This window comes from Solea senegalensis, linkage group LG1 (genome assembly GCF_019176455.1).
Source record: "Solea senegalensis isolate Sse05_10M linkage group LG1, IFAPA_SoseM_1, whole genome shotgun sequence".
Lineage (NCBI taxonomy): Eukaryota > Metazoa > Chordata > Actinopteri > Pleuronectiformes > Soleidae > Solea > Solea senegalensis.
The window spans coordinates 19565142-19589811 of NC_058021.1; the positions used below are offsets into that span (position 1 = coordinate 19565142).

Sequence of the window (24670 nt, forward strand, 5' to 3'; positions counted from 1 at the left end):
ATGTGACTAAAAACACATACAAACTGCACGCAGTCATGATAGGGCCCAGGTAGACGCCAAAATTCAAAATGGCCGACTTCCTGTTGAGTTGAGGCCATGGTTACGGTCGACTTTTTTGCTCGCCTTGGTCTATAACATCTTCCCACCAAGTTTCGGGAAATTCGGTGGAACTCAATTTTGCCTTAGTTTCTGTCTTAGTTTTCACCTTAAGGGGCGCTATAAAGCCCTTGAGCAATGTACGGGTCCAGAAACTGTGCCAATATCACATGTTTGCCAGACCTGACCTCCATGGAAATTTTCAAGAGTTTCAAGAGTTGATATAATTATTATTATCACAGCAAAGCCACAGATACATAATATATAATAATAATCTGAAGGATGAAAGTAAGTTCCTCGCACCAATTCATGCCAGGAGTCGTTTCAGACCATGCCATTCAGTGTTGGTGAAACATAAAGTACAAAAGAGACAATTAAGAACAGTAATGGGTCACAATAACGGCAACAAGTCATTTTGACAAAACCATTAGCAACCAGTGAAAGCTGCACATGGTTGACAACTATTGTCAACAATGATACAGTTTTGATCCAACAACAAAATCAGACAAGACACAAAGCAACGCTGAACTCTACACCATAATCGTCCTGACAATCACCATTTTCAAAGCCTCTTCACTGTATCTCTCCCTCCTCTGAAGGGTACAGCTCCTTTTGTTGAACAGAACTCTTTGTTTTTTTATCAGTCAGACACAGTTTTCTGTCTTAAAAAAAGGGGAAAGAAACAAATGCACTCGGATTTATATCGTACAGTGAAAATATACGAAGCTGCTGATATCTATGCATCATCATGGCTCTCTCACTTAATATCCTGTGTCCATTTGGTGCATCATCGTGCATGACCTAGAAATTAACTCAATGCAGCAGAAGGATTCAAGATTTACACGAAGAGCACCGGCAGTGCAGAGATAACTGTGTTGTGGAATTCTCCCTTAAAATACATCATTTGTATAGCGCACATGAAACAGTGACTTAGATGTGATCACAGAACAGATGTTTTTGCCTCGTCAGACACCTTTGCGCTGATGAATGCTTATTTGATCACTCAAGCAAAAGAAGCGAGGAGGTGTTGCTGTAACAGGGGTCGAGGGTCAAGTAACAGGTAATGCGATATAGGAGCGGTGTTCATATTATAGCTATTGTCCCGCAGTGGTATCACAACATCATAAGAAGCGAAGTAGCTGAAGAGCTAATTTATGAGTTGTGAATAAAGATGCAGCAGACTCAGCACTGTTCATCTTGATTGCTCTTTACCAGATGTTAGGGCGTTTTTGACAAACACGATCTGCGTTCCTTTTCGTTCCCCTTTGTGCTTCGTATTGTTCCTCTTCTCTTCACAATCACCCTCTTTGCCGACCTCGGAGCAAAATCGCTCTTTCTATCAGTCAACGTCAAAGTGCACTATTTGAGTTCCAGTGCGATCGCGGGCGCGCGTGTGGACGCCAGTCCTGCACCTCAGCCTCCCCCGTCATTATGCTCGGACTAGTCAATAGAATGCAAGGCATCATCCGAGTGAGAAAAACCATAGCTCCGCTCTCGCAGCACCCAACAAAAACAATGACTCAGCACGGCCCCGAGGACACTTTGCGTGAGGCTGTGCGAGTGCGTGCGTGCGAGTCTGCCTTCTTCTTCACGCGCACATTTATCCACTTTCAGTGAGCCGACCCCTGAGCTGAGAGACAAACACACAAAGATTCGCATACACAGAAAGGCCCCGGGGTCTCGGTGCCATAGAGCTCAAGTCCTCACCTTTGAGGAGAGTGCAGCATCACTGTCAGAGCAGATTAGTTCAGGCTCGGTGCACGCATGCACCGTGACCTGTCCTGTGGCCATGTCAGCCATTTATGATGATTTTTGGCTAAAATGTTTATTTATGGGCAGTTGTATAGGGTTACAAAATAATAGTTTGACTGAAGTTATTACAAATAACATATGCAGGCACACACAGGGTCATATTAAGTGTATTAGTAGCTACATTAAAATAATTTTCTTTCTTCTGGCGTGACCTTCCGTCTAGACACAGTCGAAATGTTACTTCCTGTGAGGGCTGTATTGTCGTCTGCCCAAAGTCGTGCACCTCCATGATCTCCATGTTTCTAACTATTCTTCTTGAATAGTAACCTTTCCTGCTCCCATTCTACCCATTACAAATCAGTGACCCATTAAAAGTGTTTTTTAAAAGCTGGCATGGTTAAAAGAATAAGTGCAAACACACCGTTCACACTGCACAATTTTACATTTTAAATTGACTGACAAGTTTTCCATCAGTTCCTACATGTGAAGTATTCCATGAGGCGACTTCTTTATTAATATGAATACATTGTTTCATGATTTTCTGTTAACATTTTATTTGTATTTTTTCGTAAGGTTATTGAACCTTAGTTTGTTTACATGTCCTTGTTAATGTACCGGTCTGCACGGAATCCACTTGAACGGAAGCTTGAACTCACATTCATTTAAACATCCAGAAGGGAAAACTTAACGAGGCCTTGAGCTTCATAAGGGAAATACACTTGTTTCTGTTTCTTTTTCGCATTAGCTCCGTATTTGTAGAAAAGTAACACGTTGTTTCAGCTGTTGTTTTTTTAAAGTGCTTTGTAAATAAAGTTGGATTGGGTAGCCTGTTGAGTTAGGTACGGTCTGATTTTTCTTATATCGAATAGCGCAAAGCAACAGAAGCACCATCTGTAAAGGTCATCAATCATGACACCCAGACCCGACTCTACTCCAAATGTTCACACTAAGACTCAAAGTTCTCTCTTGATACCCTTTTTGTGAAAATGTTTCACACTATATCCAGAGAAATGACTGTATAAAACAGAGTTTGGCCACATATTTGATATGATATTGATCATACATTGATCATTCCTGACAAATCACAGGGCTCTTCAGAAAGTATAGGCACTCTTATTGGCTTCTCTTACTAAGCTGATTCATGTACACGTCTCCTTACATTTAACAGCTGATTTCAATCTTTCATCCAAACACTTGGCTCGCTCAGGACATTCTCGGTCGCATTTCAGTTATTTTTCCTCTCAAAAGGTGACGCGTTGTGAGGGCAGATCATTCAGTTCTGTGGATCACGTCATTTGGAATCTGCAGTACAATAGCCAAACGTTGGACTTAGAAAACAAATATTCAATTGACAGAACTATTCCCTCTGTATCACAGTTGCTACTTTTTTGTTTTTGGACTCACTTCTCTCTAATGCATGAGTCACTGGTACACAGAGAGGGCAGGTGTTAGGTGCCTGCTGAGGATAACGTGCCTGCCACAGGAACACAGCTACAGCTGAAGCCACTGGTGTCATAACAAGGTCTACAAAGACTAAAAAAAACCTCTACAGATGTTTTGCTGAGAGAAAGAAGACAGTCAGTGTGTTTGCATGCATGTTAAAAGTCGGATTTATGTCAGACTAAGACAATAATTAGGTTTTCTTAATGTCATGTAAACACATTAGTCCGACTAAAATCGAGCCAGTCTTAGTCGGACTAACATAATGCGATTCATAGTCTGATTACTCCTGCATGTATACGCTTCGTCAGACTGGAGTCAGACTTGACCCGGATGTAGAAGGAGACAATGTATGAAGTGCAGTAACTGTTGCAGAAAACCATATGGTGGCAGCGTCCCGGACAACACGGCAACCACAAGAGCCACGCTCCATCTAATCTGTATCACGAGTAACACGAACAGCAGGTACAAAACATACAGAACCACAGCACCGTCCATCACACTGTACACCGTTTGTTTTTCCGTGACATGAAAGGTCAAGCTTATAGAGGTGTACAGCGCCACCTACGGAGGCACAAACTTACATTGCCAATAAATAGATTTGCTCCTCTGCTTGTTTATTCGGAGTTGGCAAGTTTTTGGCCTCTCTTAGTCGGATTACAGCCTTAGCTTGATTAAACATGTAAACATACTGAGTTTTAGAATGTATTGTAACTGGCATTAGAAAAAAATAACAAATTATTGGGTTAGTCAAAGTAAATCCAGACTTGAAAATGTAGAGTAAGACAACAAAAAAAAAGTTAAATTCAAAGTCGAAACGTTAACAATTAACCCCAAACTAAACTGGAAACCACCAACTACTAACTGCGGGGTGTATCGCCAGTTAGTAGTTGGTGGTCCTGAATCTGACAATTAGAGTCCCGTCTGGTTGTGAGGTTCTTTTGGGTTATTTGAGAGACAAATGAAGCCCCAGTCATGGCAATTCATGAAAAATACTGGTGGAAATCTTTCCAGAATATCTGTTCTGGAAAAAAGCCCTCGTCTGAAACTTGTTCTGTCGACCCTTTTTTAACAAAGGTGATTATCACATTCTACCTGAGGTTGTTCTCTCATCGCTGTTGCACAATACATTAATATGTGTTAGTCCTCCATTGGTCTGCAAATCCTCACACACTTAACTAAAAACTGCCATCTTCCACATCTGGCACGTAATATAGGCCTTTTTCTTTCCTTCCATTTTCTCCAGTTGTTCTTCACTTCAAAGCTGCAGATGAACACGTGTGCCAATAACTATGCAAATACGCAGAAGAAAATGTTTCTGATTTTTTTGTTTTTTGTTCCTTCTGGATTCTGTTCAAGGTTTCTCTGCATCTTTGTTGTTTGTGTTGCTCAGTAACATTTTTCTGTTGCATAAATGTAGAAAATAGACCACCTTAAATGTTTTGGTGTATTTTCTTTAAATAACATTATGCTTCTTTTTTTTAATAAAAATACACAATTTAGACTTAACATAAGACATTCCCTCTTTGGGTGAACAACTAATGAATAATAGTATTGTGTGTAAAGACTTGTATTACCTATTGGCCTTTTAACCTCCACTTTTGTATGTAGAGATTTCTCATCAGATAGGAGGCAAATATTTGCCAGCTGTGGATCAATAATCCAGATGAAGATGCCTCTCAAATGGATCTCTGCACTGAAGTTGCTCAACAAACACTGACATCATGAGATTACAATATAGCTGATGAATGAAATTGAATAAACTCATATTATAGTCTAAGTCGGGGGTGTCAAACCTAAATGACCTGTGTGTCAATGAGCATCTTGTCTGGTCAAGATGGGGCTGGTCTAGAGAAAATAAGTGGAACAAAAAACAACTGTTCAGTAGCAGGTGGGCAATTCATGATGATGTTAGACAGAATTTCAAAGTAAAATTGCTTTTTTTTATTAAATGATGTATACTTCACAATAAAATTTTAAATATATGTAATTTAATGTTGAGTGTAATAAAGCAATAATTCCAACTGAATGTTGGAAAACATTACTAGAAAATATATTTAGTCTCATATTCTGTCTGTATTCCATCACCTCGCTGGCAGCTGTGCCTCAGCACAGTGGTGGCCGCATGTAATCGATTGGAGGGCCGCATGTGGCCTGGGGGCCTCCAGTTTGACACCATTGGTCCAAGTAAATCTTCACAGTGAATTCAGAAAATGAAAAATGTAACAAAAAAAGTTTATTTTTCCACAAATAAAGATTCAGTCTCATAATAGCATAGTTAGCTAACAGCCGACACTGAACTTTCCCCCAAAGGTTTCCCACAGAGTTTTTGAACACAGAGCATTTTGGCCCCTTCTTTCCATCACTATGTTTAATACAGTATATACAGAGGCCACAAGAATGAGCAATATAGTGTCTTATACCTTATATGTCTTTATTTCATCACAATGTTTACCCACTTTAAAAACACACCTGAGCAGAAAGTACTCAAAATGTTTAAAATCAGATTGAATTTGTAAAATATATGGAAATATTATGCCAAGTATTCGCTAAGTTCGCTTGGATCATTTTCATGAGCAAACATGAAAGAAAAAATTGTCAATTATTGCTACTTTGTATCACTACTAAAAATTTGATATGAAATTAATCATAACTTTAACTTTCAGACAACAATTGTCTGAATATGTGACCCACACACACACACAGGATGTCCATATAAGGAGTTGTGTATTATTACTACAGTGAAAATATCAGTATCACATTGAAGAGCAATTAAACCATTATTAACCATATACTCTCACAGCCCTTGACAAGTGACATTTGTTTCAATTTACCTCTAAACCACCTTTTCTTCCTATAGCCTTCCTTTAAACCACAACCACAAACCTCCTGGTGATACAGTCTTGTACTTTGTATAAACCCACCCTCATCCCAGCGGGATGAAATCTCAGTGCCGTGTTAGGTGAAGTGTTGCCACAAAAACAGGGAAATGTGGAGCTGAGAGACTAAAAGACTATTAAAGCATAGATCAGTGACTCTTAGCCAAGAGGTATTTATCTACGTGCTGCTCCGACTGCTTTTGCTGCTGGCAGGATTTTTTTTACTACAGTGATGAATGACATTCATAAACGCGCTCATCAGTAGCATAACCTTTGGCTAATTTGGCCCGGTTATAATGTCCATGATACACGGTGCATACAACGCAATCCACCTCCAGATCTATTTGGAGTCAATCTGACCTTGTTGCTCACAAAGAAACATCAGGATCAAACAGGAGGGAGTGGGAAGCAACAATGTTCACCTTCACGTAACACGAATGCTTCACTCCGAGCCCGCAGGTTCATTCAGGGGCAGACGTGGAGCCTTTTGAAATACTAACAGTTGCGGCACTCGCAGCCTGCAGTGACAAAACTTTCATGTGACGTTCATTACAACCTTTATTTCTCACCCCGTGAAGCAGATAGAAACAATTAAAGAGCTTATCCCTTTGGGTTTTATTGTAACTGTCGCCATGGCATTAGAAAAATATATGACTGGAAACAAAATTCAGTTCAGGAGTTCAGTGTTTTTTCTTTTTTTTTTATTGTTTATTGATCTTTTAAAAAGTGTTAAAGGACATTTCGTCAAAGGCAATGACTTATAATAAAAGCTGCAGAGATTCTCACTCACTTTGTATTCCTCGTTTCTTTCTGCGGGGTGAGAACAGTGGTTTCAGTGACTCCGCAGGAGCATCACATTGGGTCTTTACCTCTGGCTTGTGGCGATACTGGATTTTTATTCACAAAAATACATCATTGTCAATGAACAATGAACAATGTTCTTTGCCCAAGTAACTGCTGCACTGCTGGAACTCCTCCCGAATGGCATGGTTTGTTTTATTATGTGAATACAATTTGCTACAAAATCATTCTTTTCAGAATCAAGTTGTTAGCTGGTGTTTGAACTGTGAACTTAAATAGGATTATTCTTGGGCCCTAGCTCCTCCATATCTCACTGACCTCATTCAGCCTCCATCTACTGTGTTAATCTCGTCCGTTTTCTTTCATCTTAACTTTTGTGTGCTTGATTTATCTTCTTATACGTAAAGCGACCTTGAGTGTTAGAAAGGTGCTCGCAAATAAAAGGTCTTATTATTATTATTATCATCATTGTTGTTGTCTCAGCAGCCAGTCCTCATGAGTTAAGTGTGTCCATTGGTGCAGCCACATTCTCTAATGTTTAAATCCTTATAAGAAGAATATTTGAGTCTTGTAAATAGGACACTCCTATTGTGTCTAATTAGTATTTCTTTGTTTTGTTGTTTTGCTTGGATGGGAATAGATAAAGATATGTATAGTATATAGATAAAGTATACTGTACAAACAGAATTTTCTATCTGTGCCCAACTACGATGCAACTTGAAGCTAACTTGCAAGCAAATCTAATTTTAATCCTTTAAACCCATTGAGATTTTATGTTAGCCTCAGTTTGAAAGTGTGAAATCTTTGACACCCGCTGATGTTTGGAAAGGCTGTGTGAGGAAAAGGAAACACCACCTGCAGTAAGCACATGCCGTTTCCAGCACATAGATATGTTCATGTGGGTATAGACTTTAAGCAGCTGCAAAGGATTGATTGTAAATCCCTGAAAATAAAATCTTTGATGAGTTGGCACCTTATCGCCAGAGAGGGAATGACTCTGGAAAATGTGCATTGTAAAACGATTGCATAAATCTGAGTAAAAGCCATATTTCAAAAGATGCTTCTACAGCAGGTAAGCTTTTGTGTTTAACTGGATTACCAACAATTTAGATGCTTTGCAAAACCAAATAATGTACTACTTCAATATGGAAAACACACTGGACAATGTACACATGGTGCAATGGAGCTGTGTGACTTTGTTATGTGCATTAAAAATTAAGGGATAAGCTATCCATGCACCATATATGCTCTGGTTGACTGGTTGGTTGTGCTGTTTTTTATTTGTTATTTTATTGTTCCTCTGTGGTTCTCTTCTAACAAGTTTGCTCCTGATGAATGTTTGCACATAACTGTACAACTGGATGGAAAATGCCAGTCTCTATAGAAAAATTAAATATAAATAAATACAATGGGGGTCGGGGGTTACAGGTACACGTTTCTGAAAGCTGACAAGTTCCAAGTCAAAGCCAACGTGTGCTTGTTACGCTAATTTCACTCGTGCTGTTGCAGGAAGCCGTAGAATCAGCATGTTTGTCACCAGAGAGGAGACAGTTGGAAAAAACGCCTGTACTTACTTTCCATTTTTTTGGCCTGTTTTCAGACAATGAGACAACAACTCAAACAAATGGCATTTTGAATATGTGTTGTACTGTTTACAACACATGTAACACGCAAATCTGGTGCTAACGTGTTTTTTTTCTCAATAAATATAAATAAATAATATTTTTTCTTCTTTCAGGTTAAAATTGTTAGTAGACTATTTTTACATGCAGTCAATTGTAAATAACTGCCAGATATTCTAAAAGTTATTCTGGGCAAAAGCACTTAACTTGCAGGACATTTTCTGGTCCTTTTATAGTTTAAATAAGCAAAAAAAGGTCCAGATGGACATTCTGAGGCTTAGGTGTTAAAGGGTTAAAAGCACAAACACTGTTAACAAAATTAAAATTGTAATGCTACTAATGTCTACTATTGCCTTTTACCAAATGTTATATTAAATGCATGTCCCTTTGCAACCCTCAACAGATAGGCAGTACAATGATTGATGGACGGATGGATCTTCAAAAGTGTAACAGGTAACAGTTGCCCGATCTGGATGAATGACAACCTTGACAGACATGGACAAACAGTGCAGTTTCCCTGACGATAACCACTTCACATCATCTCAAATCAGCATTTAAGCCATCACAGGAACATTAACATATTCTATCTGAAAAGCTGGCAGCTCAGGTCACCGTGGCGAAGCATAATCCTTCAATGCACAGACATATTTGTGTATGTAACGGGCCAGAAAGTAACAAGCCCTTTAACAGTCTGAATAGAGTCTCTGTAGACCCAAAATGACCCCAACCTTGCATGAAAGATATCACCAGAACGTTTACATGATCACAACTTGTTCGTATAAAACCTTCATATTGCACTTTCATCCTTGCTTTTCACCACGTTGCATAATTCCAGAGGTGACGATCAACTGTCAGCTGATTATATTTAACGGTCTCTAGCTGTCGGGCTATAGGTATGAATCCCATCTAATGTCCCTGCCAACTGCGCATGCTGCTTTTGTGTCCTCACATCAATTACTCAATAATTATAACAGCAATTGTAATTGTAAAAAGACTGGGGCAAAACAACACAATGTGCAGATTCTAAAGTTTGCCCACTACGGTGGAAAATAACCGTTTGGCTGGGAGGATTTGAAATTGCGGACTGGTGGCCATAACGGTAGTAACGGTGATGATTGCCTCATGCTGCTACTCACTGCAACATCAGAATGAAAGGAAATGATTTATTCCACTAATGGGGACATCAAAATAAATGCTCTAACAATAACTGCAATCAAAGGACTGAATCACATTCAGCAGCGCTGGAGCTGAGCACAACAATGAATTACTGGCACAAGGAGGAGCGGAGTCTAAATGTGCTTCTAAAATAATGAGATGTTCAACAAGACATTGCTTAGCACATGTTATGGAACAAGGAAGGACTTCATCAGATAAGGAACAATGAAAAGATGTCTTACCTTTCCGACGTACTGAGGCTCAGGTCCGATGTGTTCTTCCAGAACAAAGAGCTGGTTCCAGATCCAGCCTCGCTTTGGTCGTTGCTGAGAATCCTTGTCCGAGTCCACCAACTTGGTCTGGTTCCTCTGGGCTCTGACTGATGTCCTAGGGTTCGAGTTGGTGATCTTTGAATCCAGTTTGGCGTTCGTATTCGTTTGTGAAGAAGGACGGAGTTTGGGATGGGATTTGGGACTGGAGAGGGAAGCTGGGCTGGCACTGTGGTATATGCTAGGGTTCATATTAGCAGATGTGTTATACCTTTGATCGGACTGTGAAGATAATTTTGGAGTGTGGCTTGACTCAGAATTCATCTTGGACCCCCGCACCACTTTAGAGTTTGGAGCTGCCTTGGGCTGCAGCAGAGATCCAAGCCTTGGTCTTGGATTGGTGTTGATGATGACCTTCGCAGCTTGCTTGGGATTGTTCTTTGACATCTGGTGAGACGGCATGTATGAACCGTAGGCTGACCCTTGTCTTGAATTAGAAATCTTAAGTCTAGTGTTTGAGCTTGATTGAGCCTGGGAGTTGGCTGGTGGAAGGTTTGGTGCGTTGGCCATGTGGTCGTCTGTGAGATAGACCGTGTCAAGCCTGGGCTTGATCTGAAACTTGCTCCTCATGCTTTGGCCGGAGCTTGAAAGTTGGCCAGGCATCAGGGCAGTCTTGTGTTTTTCAGGACTCTTGCTGGGAATTGACGTTGGTTCAGGTAGAGACTTGAGCCTTGGGTTTGGGTAGGGGCTTGGGTTATCGGGAGGGCTCAGATTGACCCAGGTCCCATAACAACTCTGGGAGAGGACACATAGAAAGACCACCAGAGGACAAAGACAGGAAACTGCAGCCACACTGGCTGGAACTCTCATTGTAAATAAAAAAATGGTCTGGAAATATCTTCCCCTCTCACGTCCACTGTGTCATTCCACCATGGGTATACACACACACCCCCACAAATACACTCAAACAGACACGTTTGCAGTCTGTTTCACAGTGCAGTGTAGCCAGGAGCGTCAGCATGTTGCAGTCCAACCAACTGTTTCATAGAAGTCCCTCAAAAAATAAAAATATCAGATGTTTCTTAATGTGTGGCCGGTTTCTTCCCTCCAACATCGTTTCCACACACAGGGTCCTACTGGATTGTTAATATTCAGACCAAATGAACATGTGTGACAAAAGTCCATCTGCTGTGGTTAAACTCTGAAGATCTTCATGTTGAAAGGAGTCAGAAACGGAGGGTCGGTACGAAGACTCAACGGTGTTCTCTCCTGCAAGGAAAAAGAAAAACTTTTTAAATCTGTTCAAGTAAAACAATTACAAATAATATCTAAGCAGGTGGATAAAGACATACGATCTGCAAATGAGGGGAAAAGTTTTAAAAAAGAGGCAAAATAGTTAAAGTGAACTGATTAAATCCACATAGCACTTTTGAAGCTGAGCAAAAGCTCAAACCTCCTACAGGTCTTTGCGGGAGCTCTCTTATTATTGTTTTTTTTTACTTGCATTCAGTTTGTCAATTTCATTTTTTTCCTGTTGTTTTGCAGAGCAAATTCTTATGTTTGAAGAAAAACGAGTCAATATCCACATGTAACAAAGCAATTTTCTGTTCTTGTCTTCTGTATGTAGATTACCACACACAAAGCTTCTTGCATTGTTTTAATACAAGAAAAGGTATGACTGACAATTTTTATCAAGTTTTATCAGTGATGGCTGTTGAATTGATTTTGTGTGTGTGTGTGTGTGTGTGAAATGAGTATAAGAGCAGTGTGAGAACACATTCACTTGAACTGAGGGGCTAACATGTGCCAGACACTTTAATACTGATAGGCAATACCTGACGTTAATGGAGGGCTGACTTGCGTGGAAGAAAATTGTTTTTAAAATAATTGGATTCGAGCTGCTTACTCCGTCCTCTCCCCGCTAATACACTGACTTACATTTACACTTTCAGCTTATAATGAATTCTGCTGTTTGTTGGAAATAATTGACTAATTAATTTGCTTTGTTTTTATGATGCACTAATAATTCCTCAAGGCCCAGAAAAGAAAAACCCCAATCCTTAATAAACAACATAACACATTTCCACTGGTGCAGAAATTGACAGAAAACTGTTAAAATAGTTTGTTAAAAACAGTTTAGAAGTTTGAGCACATGAATAAGTTAGGACGCATTAAATATTAAAACCTCTCTCCCATGTGTCCGGGTGAGCACGTTATCTCTCAACAATAAATAACTTTCAACGTGTTCTCCCTTTAATGGCAGCTAATCGGACCTTATTAAGTTGCCATTATGAATCCACAGAACTGCCATACTATTGCAATTACATGATATGAATTTGACAGTTAGAAAGCCATACTGCATTATCCGCTCATAAGGTTAAATGTGAAGCTTGTGAAGACTGTACTCCGTGTCCATGGATAATTACTTTAAGAGGAGAACGGACTATATGAAAAACTAGAGAGCCAGCCTTATGTAACATAGGACTGGGAATAGGTTGAACCCTTTAAAGAGGTTCTACGGTATTCCATCTATTCAGCACCTCATGATTTATGAGGCATCAGCTTCACTGCCGATGCAAGAAGCAGTGGCGCTCCAGGAAGAACACGATGCCTCAAGGCCTTTACACAAGTCACTGTACAGTTCCCTTATCTGTAACATCAGTGTAACATCAGAGTAGACGGGAGGCACTTTAATTTGGAGGGACAAACTTATAGAACGTCAGAGATGTCTCTTTAATAGCGTCGCTTACAGACTCATGTGGTGGCAAAATCTGTGTTTCTGTGAATGAGAAAGAACACTGCCTATAGACATGTTGCCATATAGGCCACAAGTTCACACAAGATGACTTTCAGAGTCAAGCCATAAAGTTCATATAATCATAAAAACATGTGGTGAATAATTCTTATCATTATTCTAATAGGCTATTCTAATCATTTAGCCTCACGTGCTAACGACAGACAATTCACTCCGGCTGCTTATGTCACACATCGACCATGAGTGAGCCTCTTACCTAGTTGACATCTGTTCCTCAAAAAACACGGAATATCGTGTTCCTGTTTCAAAGTAAAAGTACTCTCCCATTTTCCGTACCCAGATTCCCTTCTTTCTTTTACAACAAAGTTTTACTGTGAAATATGTGCAGCTGCAGACTGGGGAGTCCTGCTTAAGCAATCCCAAAACTTCACTACAAAGAAACAGCATGACCAGAGAATTTAGATTGTAGTGGTTCCAATAAACTCTAGACCTCTACCTCTAGACTTCTTCCAAAAGCTTCAAAACAAAACTGAACAGAAATGATGAATTGTTGTAAGTTTGACGCAGTGTGACTCACATTAAAAAAGATATTGTAACCGTTTCAATATAGTATACTTCACTGCGTTGTTGTCAAACCAGAGTGCCTGTCAGGTAAGAAAAACCAAATGTTTGTATGGTTTTTAAACAATGAATCTGCATTACATATTAAAACTAAAGAAAAGAAGCAAAAGCAAAACTAGTACAGAAGGGTCAAGTTAAGAAAGAAGAAACAGATTCAAGTCACTGGGAACCAAACAAACCAGAACAGGGATCAGCATAACGGGACTTACCCAAACAGAGAACAGTGAGATTCGGGAGCACAGAGATTAAATACACTGTCGAGACTGGGATAATTGAACACAGGTGAAACTAATCGCACACAGGTGGAACACACCAGAGGGGGGCAGATGATCACAGTGGAGGGAAAGTGGAACAAACACAGGACGTTAAACCAAATTGAAATAAAACAGGAAGCCCAGTCGAGAAAACCCACAGGGAGAAAAACTACAAAATAAGACACCCATAAATGCTAGAAAATGGGAAAATGTATATATATATACATTTTTTAATGAACTGTTGAATGAACGCATAAGGCACTAAGACAGAACACTGCAGTGTTCTGGAAAAACACACTGGGAGCAAGTAAAAACATGATGGAAATATTGCATTACTTCCTTGACATTGACAGAGGATGAACAACTTCCAATGTTCTCTTTCTGTAGCAGCTGTGCGTTAAGAGAGACGACGGCCTTGAGTCTGCATCACATCAGAGAGCTCCCAGAAACAAACAGGTCTACAAATGGTCTGCAAATAATTATCGTTACATTAAAAGGAGCCATTTTGACATCTTCAAATCTGGTCAAAGATGGACTGGTGACCTGTGACCTTTAAGTCAGCTGGGATTGGCACCATATTGGGGATAAAGCAGTAGAAAATGGATATTAATATACCTTTACATTTTCCTTTTCTGTGTTCTCTGTGTTCTGTGTATTTGACTTCCAATTGGAGGAGCTGCTGCTGTATCACCTCTCTATTCAACTATTCTACAGCCTTCTAGAGTGGAAACAAGGAAACACCATGACCTACAGTACAGTCTGTAGATGTAGAAAGGCCAAAAAAAAAAAAAACACAAGCTGCACATTCTTTAAGTGGATTCCAGCAACATTCTGTATTTGATCCAAGCCTCATTCATTGTTAAATGTATTAAGTTTTTGAAGGGAACAGTTAAATAAAGTGCTTGGGCGACAAATCTGACGAGTTTAATCTTTCTGAGTTGACTCCGCTTTGAGACGAGCTGATTTATTCCCAGAATGAGTTAAAACGGACAGACAATGATACCCATAAACAGCCCTCTGGTGCGATCCAAGGGCAGAGGCTGTGCTCTCGTTTCTTTTTGGTTTCTGGATATCTATCAAAAGTAATTAACCGTGGATTAGCATCCACTGTTGCTAATTATGATGCTAATTGGAGGGGAATACACAGTGGACCTCTGAAGGAAGGCTGGGGTTGTGACTTGAATCCTGACAACGATTCTATCGGCATATAGTTGTGTTAGTCATTTCACTTTCTTCGTTGATCTTCTTCCTCTCTATAGAAATGATAACACACACCATCAGGGACGGGGGTTTTCATTTCTGGGGTATGAGAAAAAGCTGAAATTTGTTCATGACATTGACATGACATGAACTCAGTTGCACAGATTAATGGTGACGACGTCCCCGTTTATACCGAGCCTCAAAGGCTTTGTTTTAAATAAGCACAAATGGACAGCATTATTCTGTATCCAAAGACAATGAAGAGAATAGCGCTCAGCCAATATCGACCATGAAAATTCTCAGCTGCCCTTTGATTTCACACCCACCAAACAGAACTCCAGGACATTTGAACCCCAGACTACCACTGGTGACGCAGGAGCCGTGAAACTGTAGTGTTGGCCAGACCGTCTTAATCCTCCCACCACAAATAATACATCCAGCCTTTTCTGACTGATGCAATATTATAATATTACAATGCAGATCCCTGAATCGCAAGACACCTGGAATGATTCAGCAGTGGAGGCTCACACTGTGCTGCTCACAGTGTGCACTGCCAGTGAAACATCACACACACACACACACACACACACGATAAGAAAGGATATAGAAGGTGCATGAAAAGCACCGAAACCTACAAGTTAAATAACATATCTTTAAAATACAGCAGCAGAGGGCGGAGACAGCCGTGAATAGCAGAACCTAAAAAAGGCTTTAGGATGGCAGACAGACACAATGGCAGTGACAACATTTAGCCGTGCTTTGTTTTGATTGAGGGGTTTGTTAATGCAACACTATTGAAGACCAGGCCATAAATAATGTATTTTACTGAGAGTATAACTTTTAAAAACGATGCTTAAATGTAAAACTTCTCTGACAGAGTTTCATGCAGGCATGCTGTGAATGTATGAAAGGTAAATATTACATGGCACACTGTGTACTCGGGTGCTCGATTTGCTTTGCATTCTATCGGTGGAGCCATGTCTTTTTCAAGTACCGCGCAATCATGTTCGTGAGAAGCCTAAAAATCCTGATTGTAATTATGAGAATCCACCTCTGAAATTGTCTGTGGGGGCTTGTTTGGCATCGTCAGCCACAGTAGTGTAACTGTATGCAGCTGTCTCGCTTTACTAGCGCTGTGTGCTTCCGTCTGTTATGTCTTTACGTGAGAAAACACTGCTGCACTGAGAGAGAGAGAGTACCTCCATGAGAGTTTGAGTGGAGCCGGTCGGCTTAATCAGCATTGTGTGAACTAATTTGACACTAATATATATATGTATATATATATATATATATATATACATATATATGTATATATGTATATGTATGTGCATATACATGTATATATATATATATATATATATACATATATATGTGCATATACATGTTTATATGTGTGTATATATATATACACACATATATACTGTATAGATACATATCAGTGGACATTTCTTCATATTTACAGATTACACCCAGTTTTAACAGTGGGTGAATACTGAACATCCAGAGTAACAACAGAACATCTCGGTTCTGTGGATATTTTGGGGCGTATGGAAAGTGGTGTGCTGCGCGCCGTATGAAAACTAAATTTAACATCAAAGGCCAAAAGAGTAACGTCACCAATCGCCATCTTTGAACCAAATTGGGGGTGACGAGGTAATTTCACCTCAAATTATCAAGTCAGTTGCTTCGAGCGCTCAGCTTTGAGTGTGTATGACTTTCTCCTTTTAAGTCACTTAATGTAAACGTCTGCTCTCTTGCAGTGTACAGAATAACAAACACAAAGCTGGTAGAAGAATAATTATCATCACACCTCCGTCTGCAGCCCGTGTAACAAACTATTCCCTGGTTGCTTCTGTGCACTTAACAGCACTTTTGCCAAGTTCTTGGAATACATTTGTTCTACCGAACAGTAATTGCTGTCGCACAATGAATCCAATGACTGCTATGATGTATGCTGAGGTTCTGTGGCAGTATCCCGTGTGTCTCCATCCACTTTAAGGACATATTTAGTATGGATGGATAGATGAACTGAAGGTATCGTACAGTGCTGCTCTATCAGGATTCAAGGCCTTCCACAAAGAGACACTGATTGATGGAGATGCATGGTGAGATGAGATGGATGGACAAATGGTGAGGTTATAGTGAACCCAAGCACATTTCGGTTGTACTCTCTGTTCGTGAGTGGCGTGTAAAAATAGACTGCCCAAACTTGTTGAAGTTCCTAACAGCTCTTCAAGGTCTCGATATCCTTTGTTCCAAAAGACTCATATTGTCGTTTTACTTTCTTTGATAGCTTGCAGAACAAGTTTGGGAACAGATGGCGGGTTTGTCAGGACGTATACAGTATACATTATGTATAGAAGAAATTCTGAGGCTGCTTACTGTTGCAAAAATAACAAGCAGAACACTACTTACACAGTCAAATGAGTGGCACTTGCTACCAGATTAGTATGAGTAAGCGTCCAGGGTGGATCATGCCGAGGCAGAAAGGGTAACACACACTCAGGAGTTAAGTTCAAGGACAAAATTCAGTGGGTCTTTTCACTCAACATAAAGGACCTAGATCTGCTGTCCTCTTCAGAGTCTCAGAAACACAGAGGTCACTAATAGAGTACTTCTGCAGTTAGAGCCAGTGAACGATTTCACCAGCAGCTCTACTGGCCTTTTAAGCATATTCACTTATATACATATATATCTATATGTATATATTACCTCTACATGGACAAACCTGACTCTTACTTCAAAATCCATTCACCGAACTAAGGTTAACTGTCAAATAAATTTGAAAAATTCCAAAGCAGCCCAGAGTTGTATTTTAATATATCGCACCACAATGACCATGACTATCTGATGTAATGCAAGACTTGCACCTGGCATTAAAATGTGTTTTCTGTGACTGGTTAGCATCTGGGGCCACATGGTTGGTGTAGTGGGTAGCACTCTTGCCTTAGCAGCAAAAGGAACCGGGCCTTTCTGCATGGAGTTCGCATGTTCTTCCCATGTGTGCGTGGGTTGTCTCCGGGTTCTCTGGTGTCCTCCCACAGTCCAACGCCGTAGGTGTGAATGTGAGAGTCAACGGTTGTTTGTCTCTATATGTGGCCCTGTGATGGACTGGCGAACTGTCCCCGCCTATCACCCTATGTCTGCTGGAGACTGTCCTCCAATAAAACGTATAGGTCGTATGCAGGAATTACGACCTATATTTACGTTTTCAAAACATGCGCCCCTAGCGGTTGTATACATAAAAGCAACCACTTCCGCCTTAGACCGGCAGTCGGCTCAGTAGCGAGAGCGCTGTGCTGGAGACTATGGTTCGGTCGACACCTTTTTAATATTTTTTTTATTTTTTGCCCTAACCCTACCCTCAGTAACATCGGTGCATATTCGAGTTGGAAAATTCTACCTTTACGTCGCATTCAGGGGTTTGAAAAAAACGACCTACAGTCACGTTTTCAGAAAACGACCTATATGTACGTTTTCAGGGGTTGAAAAAACGACCGATATGTACGTTGCAGTTGGAGGACAGGTTGGTCTGCTGAGACAGCAACCCCAGCAACCCTCCTGAGCGTGAGGTAGCCCCGACGTGAAAGTGCACAGTCGTCGTCTCTGCTTCTTCTCCTGCGTCGAAAAGTAAAGAGGAGTCGGCGCGATCGTGCGACGTTAATACCAGGTGTAAATGCATGTGGTGAAGCGCTATCTGATCATGATATAATCTGATCAGATTACACCTTCTGATGCCAGGTGTAAAGCCGGCCTGTATGCTATACACATATATGGTTGGTTGCTGGTCTTTGAAAGAGTGGAAGCTCATTTCTGACCCGCTTATTTAGTGATGCCCTCCACTCAAGAGCACCACTTTGAAGGGTGGGTTTGAGCGTGAATGAATCCATGTGACGTGATTGGCTGCATCGCATGCGTACAGTCCTACTCACCGCACCAAAAAATAACTCCTTGTTCACTAATTACTAATCATATGTGGCTTTTTTACACAAGGACCGCAACCCTTCTGGTCAATTGAAACAGGAAACAATAACTTCTTCTAATGACACGTTATCAACACCTCAGCAGAAAGAGAGATTTGCTGTCACACTGGACCAGAGCGACCCTGCACAAACTGCTCACCCACAGCTGGAAGAAACATTGTGGTCTAAATTATAATTGCGTGCTGCAGAATTAACATTTTTCCTCAATGGAACAGGCGGAGACCAGAGTATTTTATGGTCGTGTCCGCACACATTTTACAATGAAATGCACAAAAAAAGCGTGTGTTTTTTTTCCACACACAAGATTTGAAAACCTGTCAATATTGTTCAAATGAATGCTGAAGGATAAATGAAACAAATGACTCAACACATTTGTCTGTCAAGTTCAACATGCATGACAGCATTCCAGGTGAAAAACACATTTGTGTTTAAAGTATGAACAGTTTGACCCTCAGAGGGCCGTTACTTCACTTTATCAGAGCGTTGACCTTGGCCAAATTTGACAAACAGACAACCCACCATCTGTTATTATATTCCAGTTTGAACTGTCAACAAAAGACACTTCATTACTGTCCATCACTCCTGTTTACTGTTATAAAACAAACAACAAACAAGCGTGCTTTATAATAACAATTCATAAAAAGAAAATCCTGCAGACGCGTCTCAAGCTGCTCCTCACTCCCCGTGCACTAATGAGGTCTGAGTGAATGCTGGTTCAGTGACCTGTGACAAATCATTGTGTGACAATGGTTTACAGCGGCAACATTATTAGTTAGGTAGGTAGGTAGGCTGTGGTTTAGGATGTAATAATAGAAATGAAAAGTGGCTAAACACAGTATGTCAGCCACCTCCACATTCAGTCTGAAAACAGTGTGTACGAGATAATAATGCATGCATGCATGATCTGAGCCACCATCTCGTGAAAACAGCAATGGCAAGAAATCCCTCCAATGTTTACAGGAATTATAACATGTTTTTATACAAATGTAACAGGGTCAGATATTACAGTATATTTTTTTAAGGTACTGCAATTTATTGAACACCTGATATTTATTTTATTTGGCTTTTTATTTTATAATTACACAAAATGTATGTTTTAAGTTTTTATTTTACTCTGACACGGCAGGTTAAGTTGTCATGTGGAACCTTCATGATTTTCTGTTCCCCACGTTCACTTTTGGGGTGCCCACCCAGTATTTAAGGGTGTGTCTGCCCTCACCTCTCCCCTTCTGCTGCTGCATGTTGTGGGAGAGGTACGTGATGTGCGTTTGTGTGATTTCTGTATTGTTTAGCATTGTCATTATGCTAATATGGAGATTATCATGCTAAATTTGACAAGCTGTACATGTTTATTTTATAGAGGGCACGTTTCCTGTGTTTCACATGCTGATGGGAGTTTTCTTTTACTTGCCTTGTGTCAGTAATAAACGGAGACTGCCTCCAAAAGATATCCAGCGTACGGCGAATTCTTCACAACGCAGACCGCAAAACAACACCGGTTACACAGACAAACACAAAGTCACTGCAAACGTCTACCGCAGAGCAGAGAAAGTGTTTAAAAATCCCCTCTAACAAGGGAACTAACAATGTTTTGACCAATGGCACCATGGATGGTCGCCTTGGTACTTCGCTCTCTAAAACTTTGTGGGTTTTTGTGCGTTTCCTCTGTTTTTTTTGTCGCTATCCTCCCCTGGTTCACTGCTGATTCACTCCGATGTATGTCCTTTTACTGCTTCACGTCAACATTTCATTCCGTTAACGTGACACAGCGCATTGTTCCGCTTTGCGCTGGTGCTATTTTTAGCTGTAACACGGAGGTCGTCACATGCTAGATAGCTTCATGTGGCGTTGGTCCGGGTCTTAAACCTTGGTTCGCCTTTATTTTCTGCTCATACTGTACTTGGTACTCCGTGTTATTTAAAGCAGGCTCTCATTTGCATACACAACCTCGTGAAGCTGTCATTACGAATTTCGCACCAACTGCAAAGCAAGTATTCATGTCACACATTTGGCTGTAGGGCATTCTGTGTTGACTTGCCTAATTCAAGATGCAGAATTTCAATGGATTCATGTCGTTTAACTTGTTTTTTTTATATATATATGCATTTATATATTTGTAGTGGGTGAAAAATTCACTCAGCATTTTGCTGTGCACCTCATGCCTCCTCCATTTAAAATTAAAAAGTCGATGAACCATCAACTGTATATTATCGAACTTAGAGGAAATCACTTCAAACCCATATCAGCTCTTCTGCCAAGATAGCATTTTCACTCTCTCAAGGATCTACAGGATCCATTACTTCCATTATCCACAACATACATTTGTTTCATCAAGAGTCAATTAATGTAACTTTTTTCCCCTCTGGTCGACCTCAGTCATCCATTAACGTCCATAACGCTGCTGCAAGAATAGAGACCACATTCAAAAAATGTCCCTCCTGTTATGAGCTCTCTGGTGTGCTGATGCTTTACCACACTATAGAGTCTCTAATATACATCATCTTTTACCTTCAGCCTGCCGATGCATTCCAAGGAAACCTACAAGGACGGAGCACAGAACTCGCATAGACAGTTCTGTGCCAGGAAGCTGGCAAATCAGCGTCTTTGTTGCCAGAAAGGGAAAAACGCTGGTGCATACGTTCCATTTTTTGGCCTTTTTTTTACAAAACCTCAATATTCTAATTTAACACTCTTCATGTGCAACTACAGTGTTTCATTTTCAATAAAACTTTTTGTTTTTCTTCTACTTTAACAAACAGTAAATTGTAAATTTTGAAAGCTATGCTGGAAAACTGCTGATACAGTTGTTGTGTATCTGCTGCTGGTCTCCCTCTCTCTCTTCTGTCTCTACCTCATCTCCCTCTTGTCCTTTCTCTCCCCCCATTTTCTGTCCCCCATTTTTCCTTTCACCCCAACCGGTCGAGGCAGATGACCGCACATCTCTGAGACTGGTTCTGTCAGAGATTTCTTCCTGTTAAGAGGGAGTTTTTTCTCTCCACTGATGCCTAGTGCTTGCTCATTGTGTGAACTGTTGGGGTTCTCTGCTCTCTTTGATGTTGTCTATGTACAGTGCCTTGAGATAATGTATGTTAGGATTTGGCGCTATACAAATAAAATTGAATTGAATTGAATTGAAAAATGGGTAAAATCACTAACTCACAGGACAATTTCTGGCCCTTTTATTGTTAAATTAAGCAAAACATGTGGAGGCTTGGATGTGAAAGCACCTCAACATTCACATCTTGAAAAGGAAAGTCTTCCTCTACGAAATTCTTCCCTGTATTGACTCCATGAGCTCCACACCAAACCAATAGAGCCATAGTATTCCCATACAGTTCTCATTGTCTAAGCTCAGAACGGGAGTCAACAGTGACTAAGCCTCCCTCCTGAGGAACTAACGCACAGCTGTTTGAGAAGTGGACGCTCTTTCTACATTTTAATTTAAATGTAAACTTACGACTCTCCTCTGATCAAATTTACACTCAAGTCATGAACCGTTCCTTATTTAAACTCTCACAGGTCGAGGCGCACACACACACACACACACACACACTCCTTTCCCATGTACTGTGTGTGTACAGTATGACAAACTGATAAATATCACCATTTTTCTCTTCTATCTGTCCCTGTCTTCTTGTAATAATAACAAATCACTTTTTAACATCATATATAAGCAGTTTAAAACTCTAACAACAGCACCAACCAACCCACAACCTGGTTCTGTTGGAGGTTAAATAGTTGAGTTTACGTTCCATCACCTTAAGTCAAAACACTACTCTAATACTAACGTGTGCTGAGACAATGTATGTTGAAGATGAGACTGTATCAAGAAGGAGAGACAACCTCACTCGCTGTGACTTCACATGTCTCAGTCTGCTTTTAGAAATATGTGCCACTGAGTTCTGCGTCTCATTTATTATTAAAAATAACCGTGGATGTCTCTCAGAGTCATTTCAGCGCAGAGAGCTGTCAGTTAAATACCCAGTCTCTCTGTCTCTTTTTTTAAAATTGTATTTTCTTTATATCACAGGAACAATTCAGCCACAGACTTTGATTTTTAGTCCTACCTGGTGTGTTGTTATATATTTTTTGTTTTGTTTTTTGACTCTCACAGTTTGTACAACGTGGCACACGACCTTCGTTGTCTTTTTATAGCTTCATAGACACGGGAGCGACAGGATGAGAGACACACGGCGACGCACACTTTCAGACACTCTCCTCGAATCCTTGTTGCGATTGTTTGTACGTGATAGAGGTGACACACTCTGTGAGAGAGGGAGTCAAAACCCTGGCTTTAAGGTGTGAAGCAAAGAACATGTCACAGTTCAGAAGTCTGCAAACTGGAAGGTCACGTTTGTTTATATATATATATTATTTGTTTATATTATATTATATTATATTATATATATATATATATATATCTATAAACCACAGTGAGGACCAGCTATTTGACATTTTCCTAAATGTGTGCATGTGCAAAGCTGTTAAAAAAAAAGTCTCTTTTAACCATAGATGCTGCAGGAAAACAGAAATTTTAAAAAATATATTAGTTGCTATTGGCCATCGAGTTTCAATGAACATAAATGTATTCTAGAACCCTACATCATTTTCCATTTCATTGAATAAGTGAAAGCTTCCTTATTTACTGCTGCTGGTTTTACAGGAAACAATTATTTTATTCATGAAATATGTGTTTCTGTAATTCTACAGCAATCTGTCCAATATGTGTCCAAATAGTTCAAGTTAGCTGTTTGTCACACAGGAAGCTCTTTGTCATCGGTGGGAACTAACACTGATACAAGTAAACAACTGAAATAATGGAAGTCATGACTCACATGGCAAACTTGTAAAGGTGGAAACTTTTTTTTCTCTCTTTTTTTAAAAAAGAAAAGGTCTCACAGGAAAGGCTCCTGCAAAAATGACTGACACCAGTGCCAGTTTCAAGCTGTCAGAGTTCACTGCACTCTTTAAATCCACAGAGATTGGGAAATATGGAACAGAACCTGACACAGGAGAGATCTAACCCTCACAATAACCCCCGAATGGAAACAGCCGCAGCAAACGCTGTTTTAAGACCTGCAGCATTTTACGATGTCTTCCAATTTCTGATCAACTTTCCCCTCATCATACTCCAGAGAACACTTACTCGTTGCAATAAACGCACATTAAGTCAAATAAACAAGACATTCCACATAGTTAGCATCAGATTCTGTGTCTGATATGAAGTGATGACGATATATCAGCAGGTTCTTTTGCCTGAGGGATGAAAAATGCTCTCTCCTTTGAGGAAAATATATCATTGATGTGTTGTTACTGAGTCAATGATTGACTTTCAGAGACACACTGGTTGAAGCTAAAACACTAGCATCTTGGATTAGCATGTGAGGATGTAAGACAATTATCACTAAAGACACAAAAAGGCAAAAGTTGATATTTATATTGAAGAGAAACCCACGTTATAATGGTTAATCCTGGCAGTGACATGAACATGTCTCCCAGTTTGTTACATAAAAATTAATAAGATTTGTAATTTAGAAAGAGCAAGGAAAACAGCACCACCTATAGTGGGCAAGTGGAGTCTTCCCCCACCCTGCTCCACATCAGATACAGTAGCACACACATAAATCAAGTGGAGATGAAACTTTGAACATTGATTTCTGGGAAAATGACACAAAAAACCCCACACATAGGACAAAAAAAAACTTTTCACTGAGGGCATTTAGGGAAGAAACTCTGGATCTATGAAACGATTTACACAATTCACTCAGCTCTATTTTTTTTACCCTCAGAAAAGCTTAAGAACATCACTCTCTCATTGGCTCGGAACAATCCACAACAAAAAA

The 24670-nt window shown here is 40.1% G+C and overlaps 1 protein-coding gene across 1 annotated transcript in view; it reads right to left on the bottom strand.

Moving 5' to 3' along the window:
• Window positions 1-24670, bottom strand: part of LOC122779562 (cadherin-18-like) — a 105472-nt gene that overhangs the window by 80180 nt on the left and 622 nt on the right. Inside the window, exon 2 of the mRNA XM_044042045.1 lies at window positions 9988-11283. Coding sequence (XP_043897980.1) covers window positions 9988-10884 — 897 coding nt within the window. The 5' untranslated portion in view covers window positions 10885-11283. The remainder of the gene's footprint in view (window positions 1-9987; window positions 11284-24670) is intronic.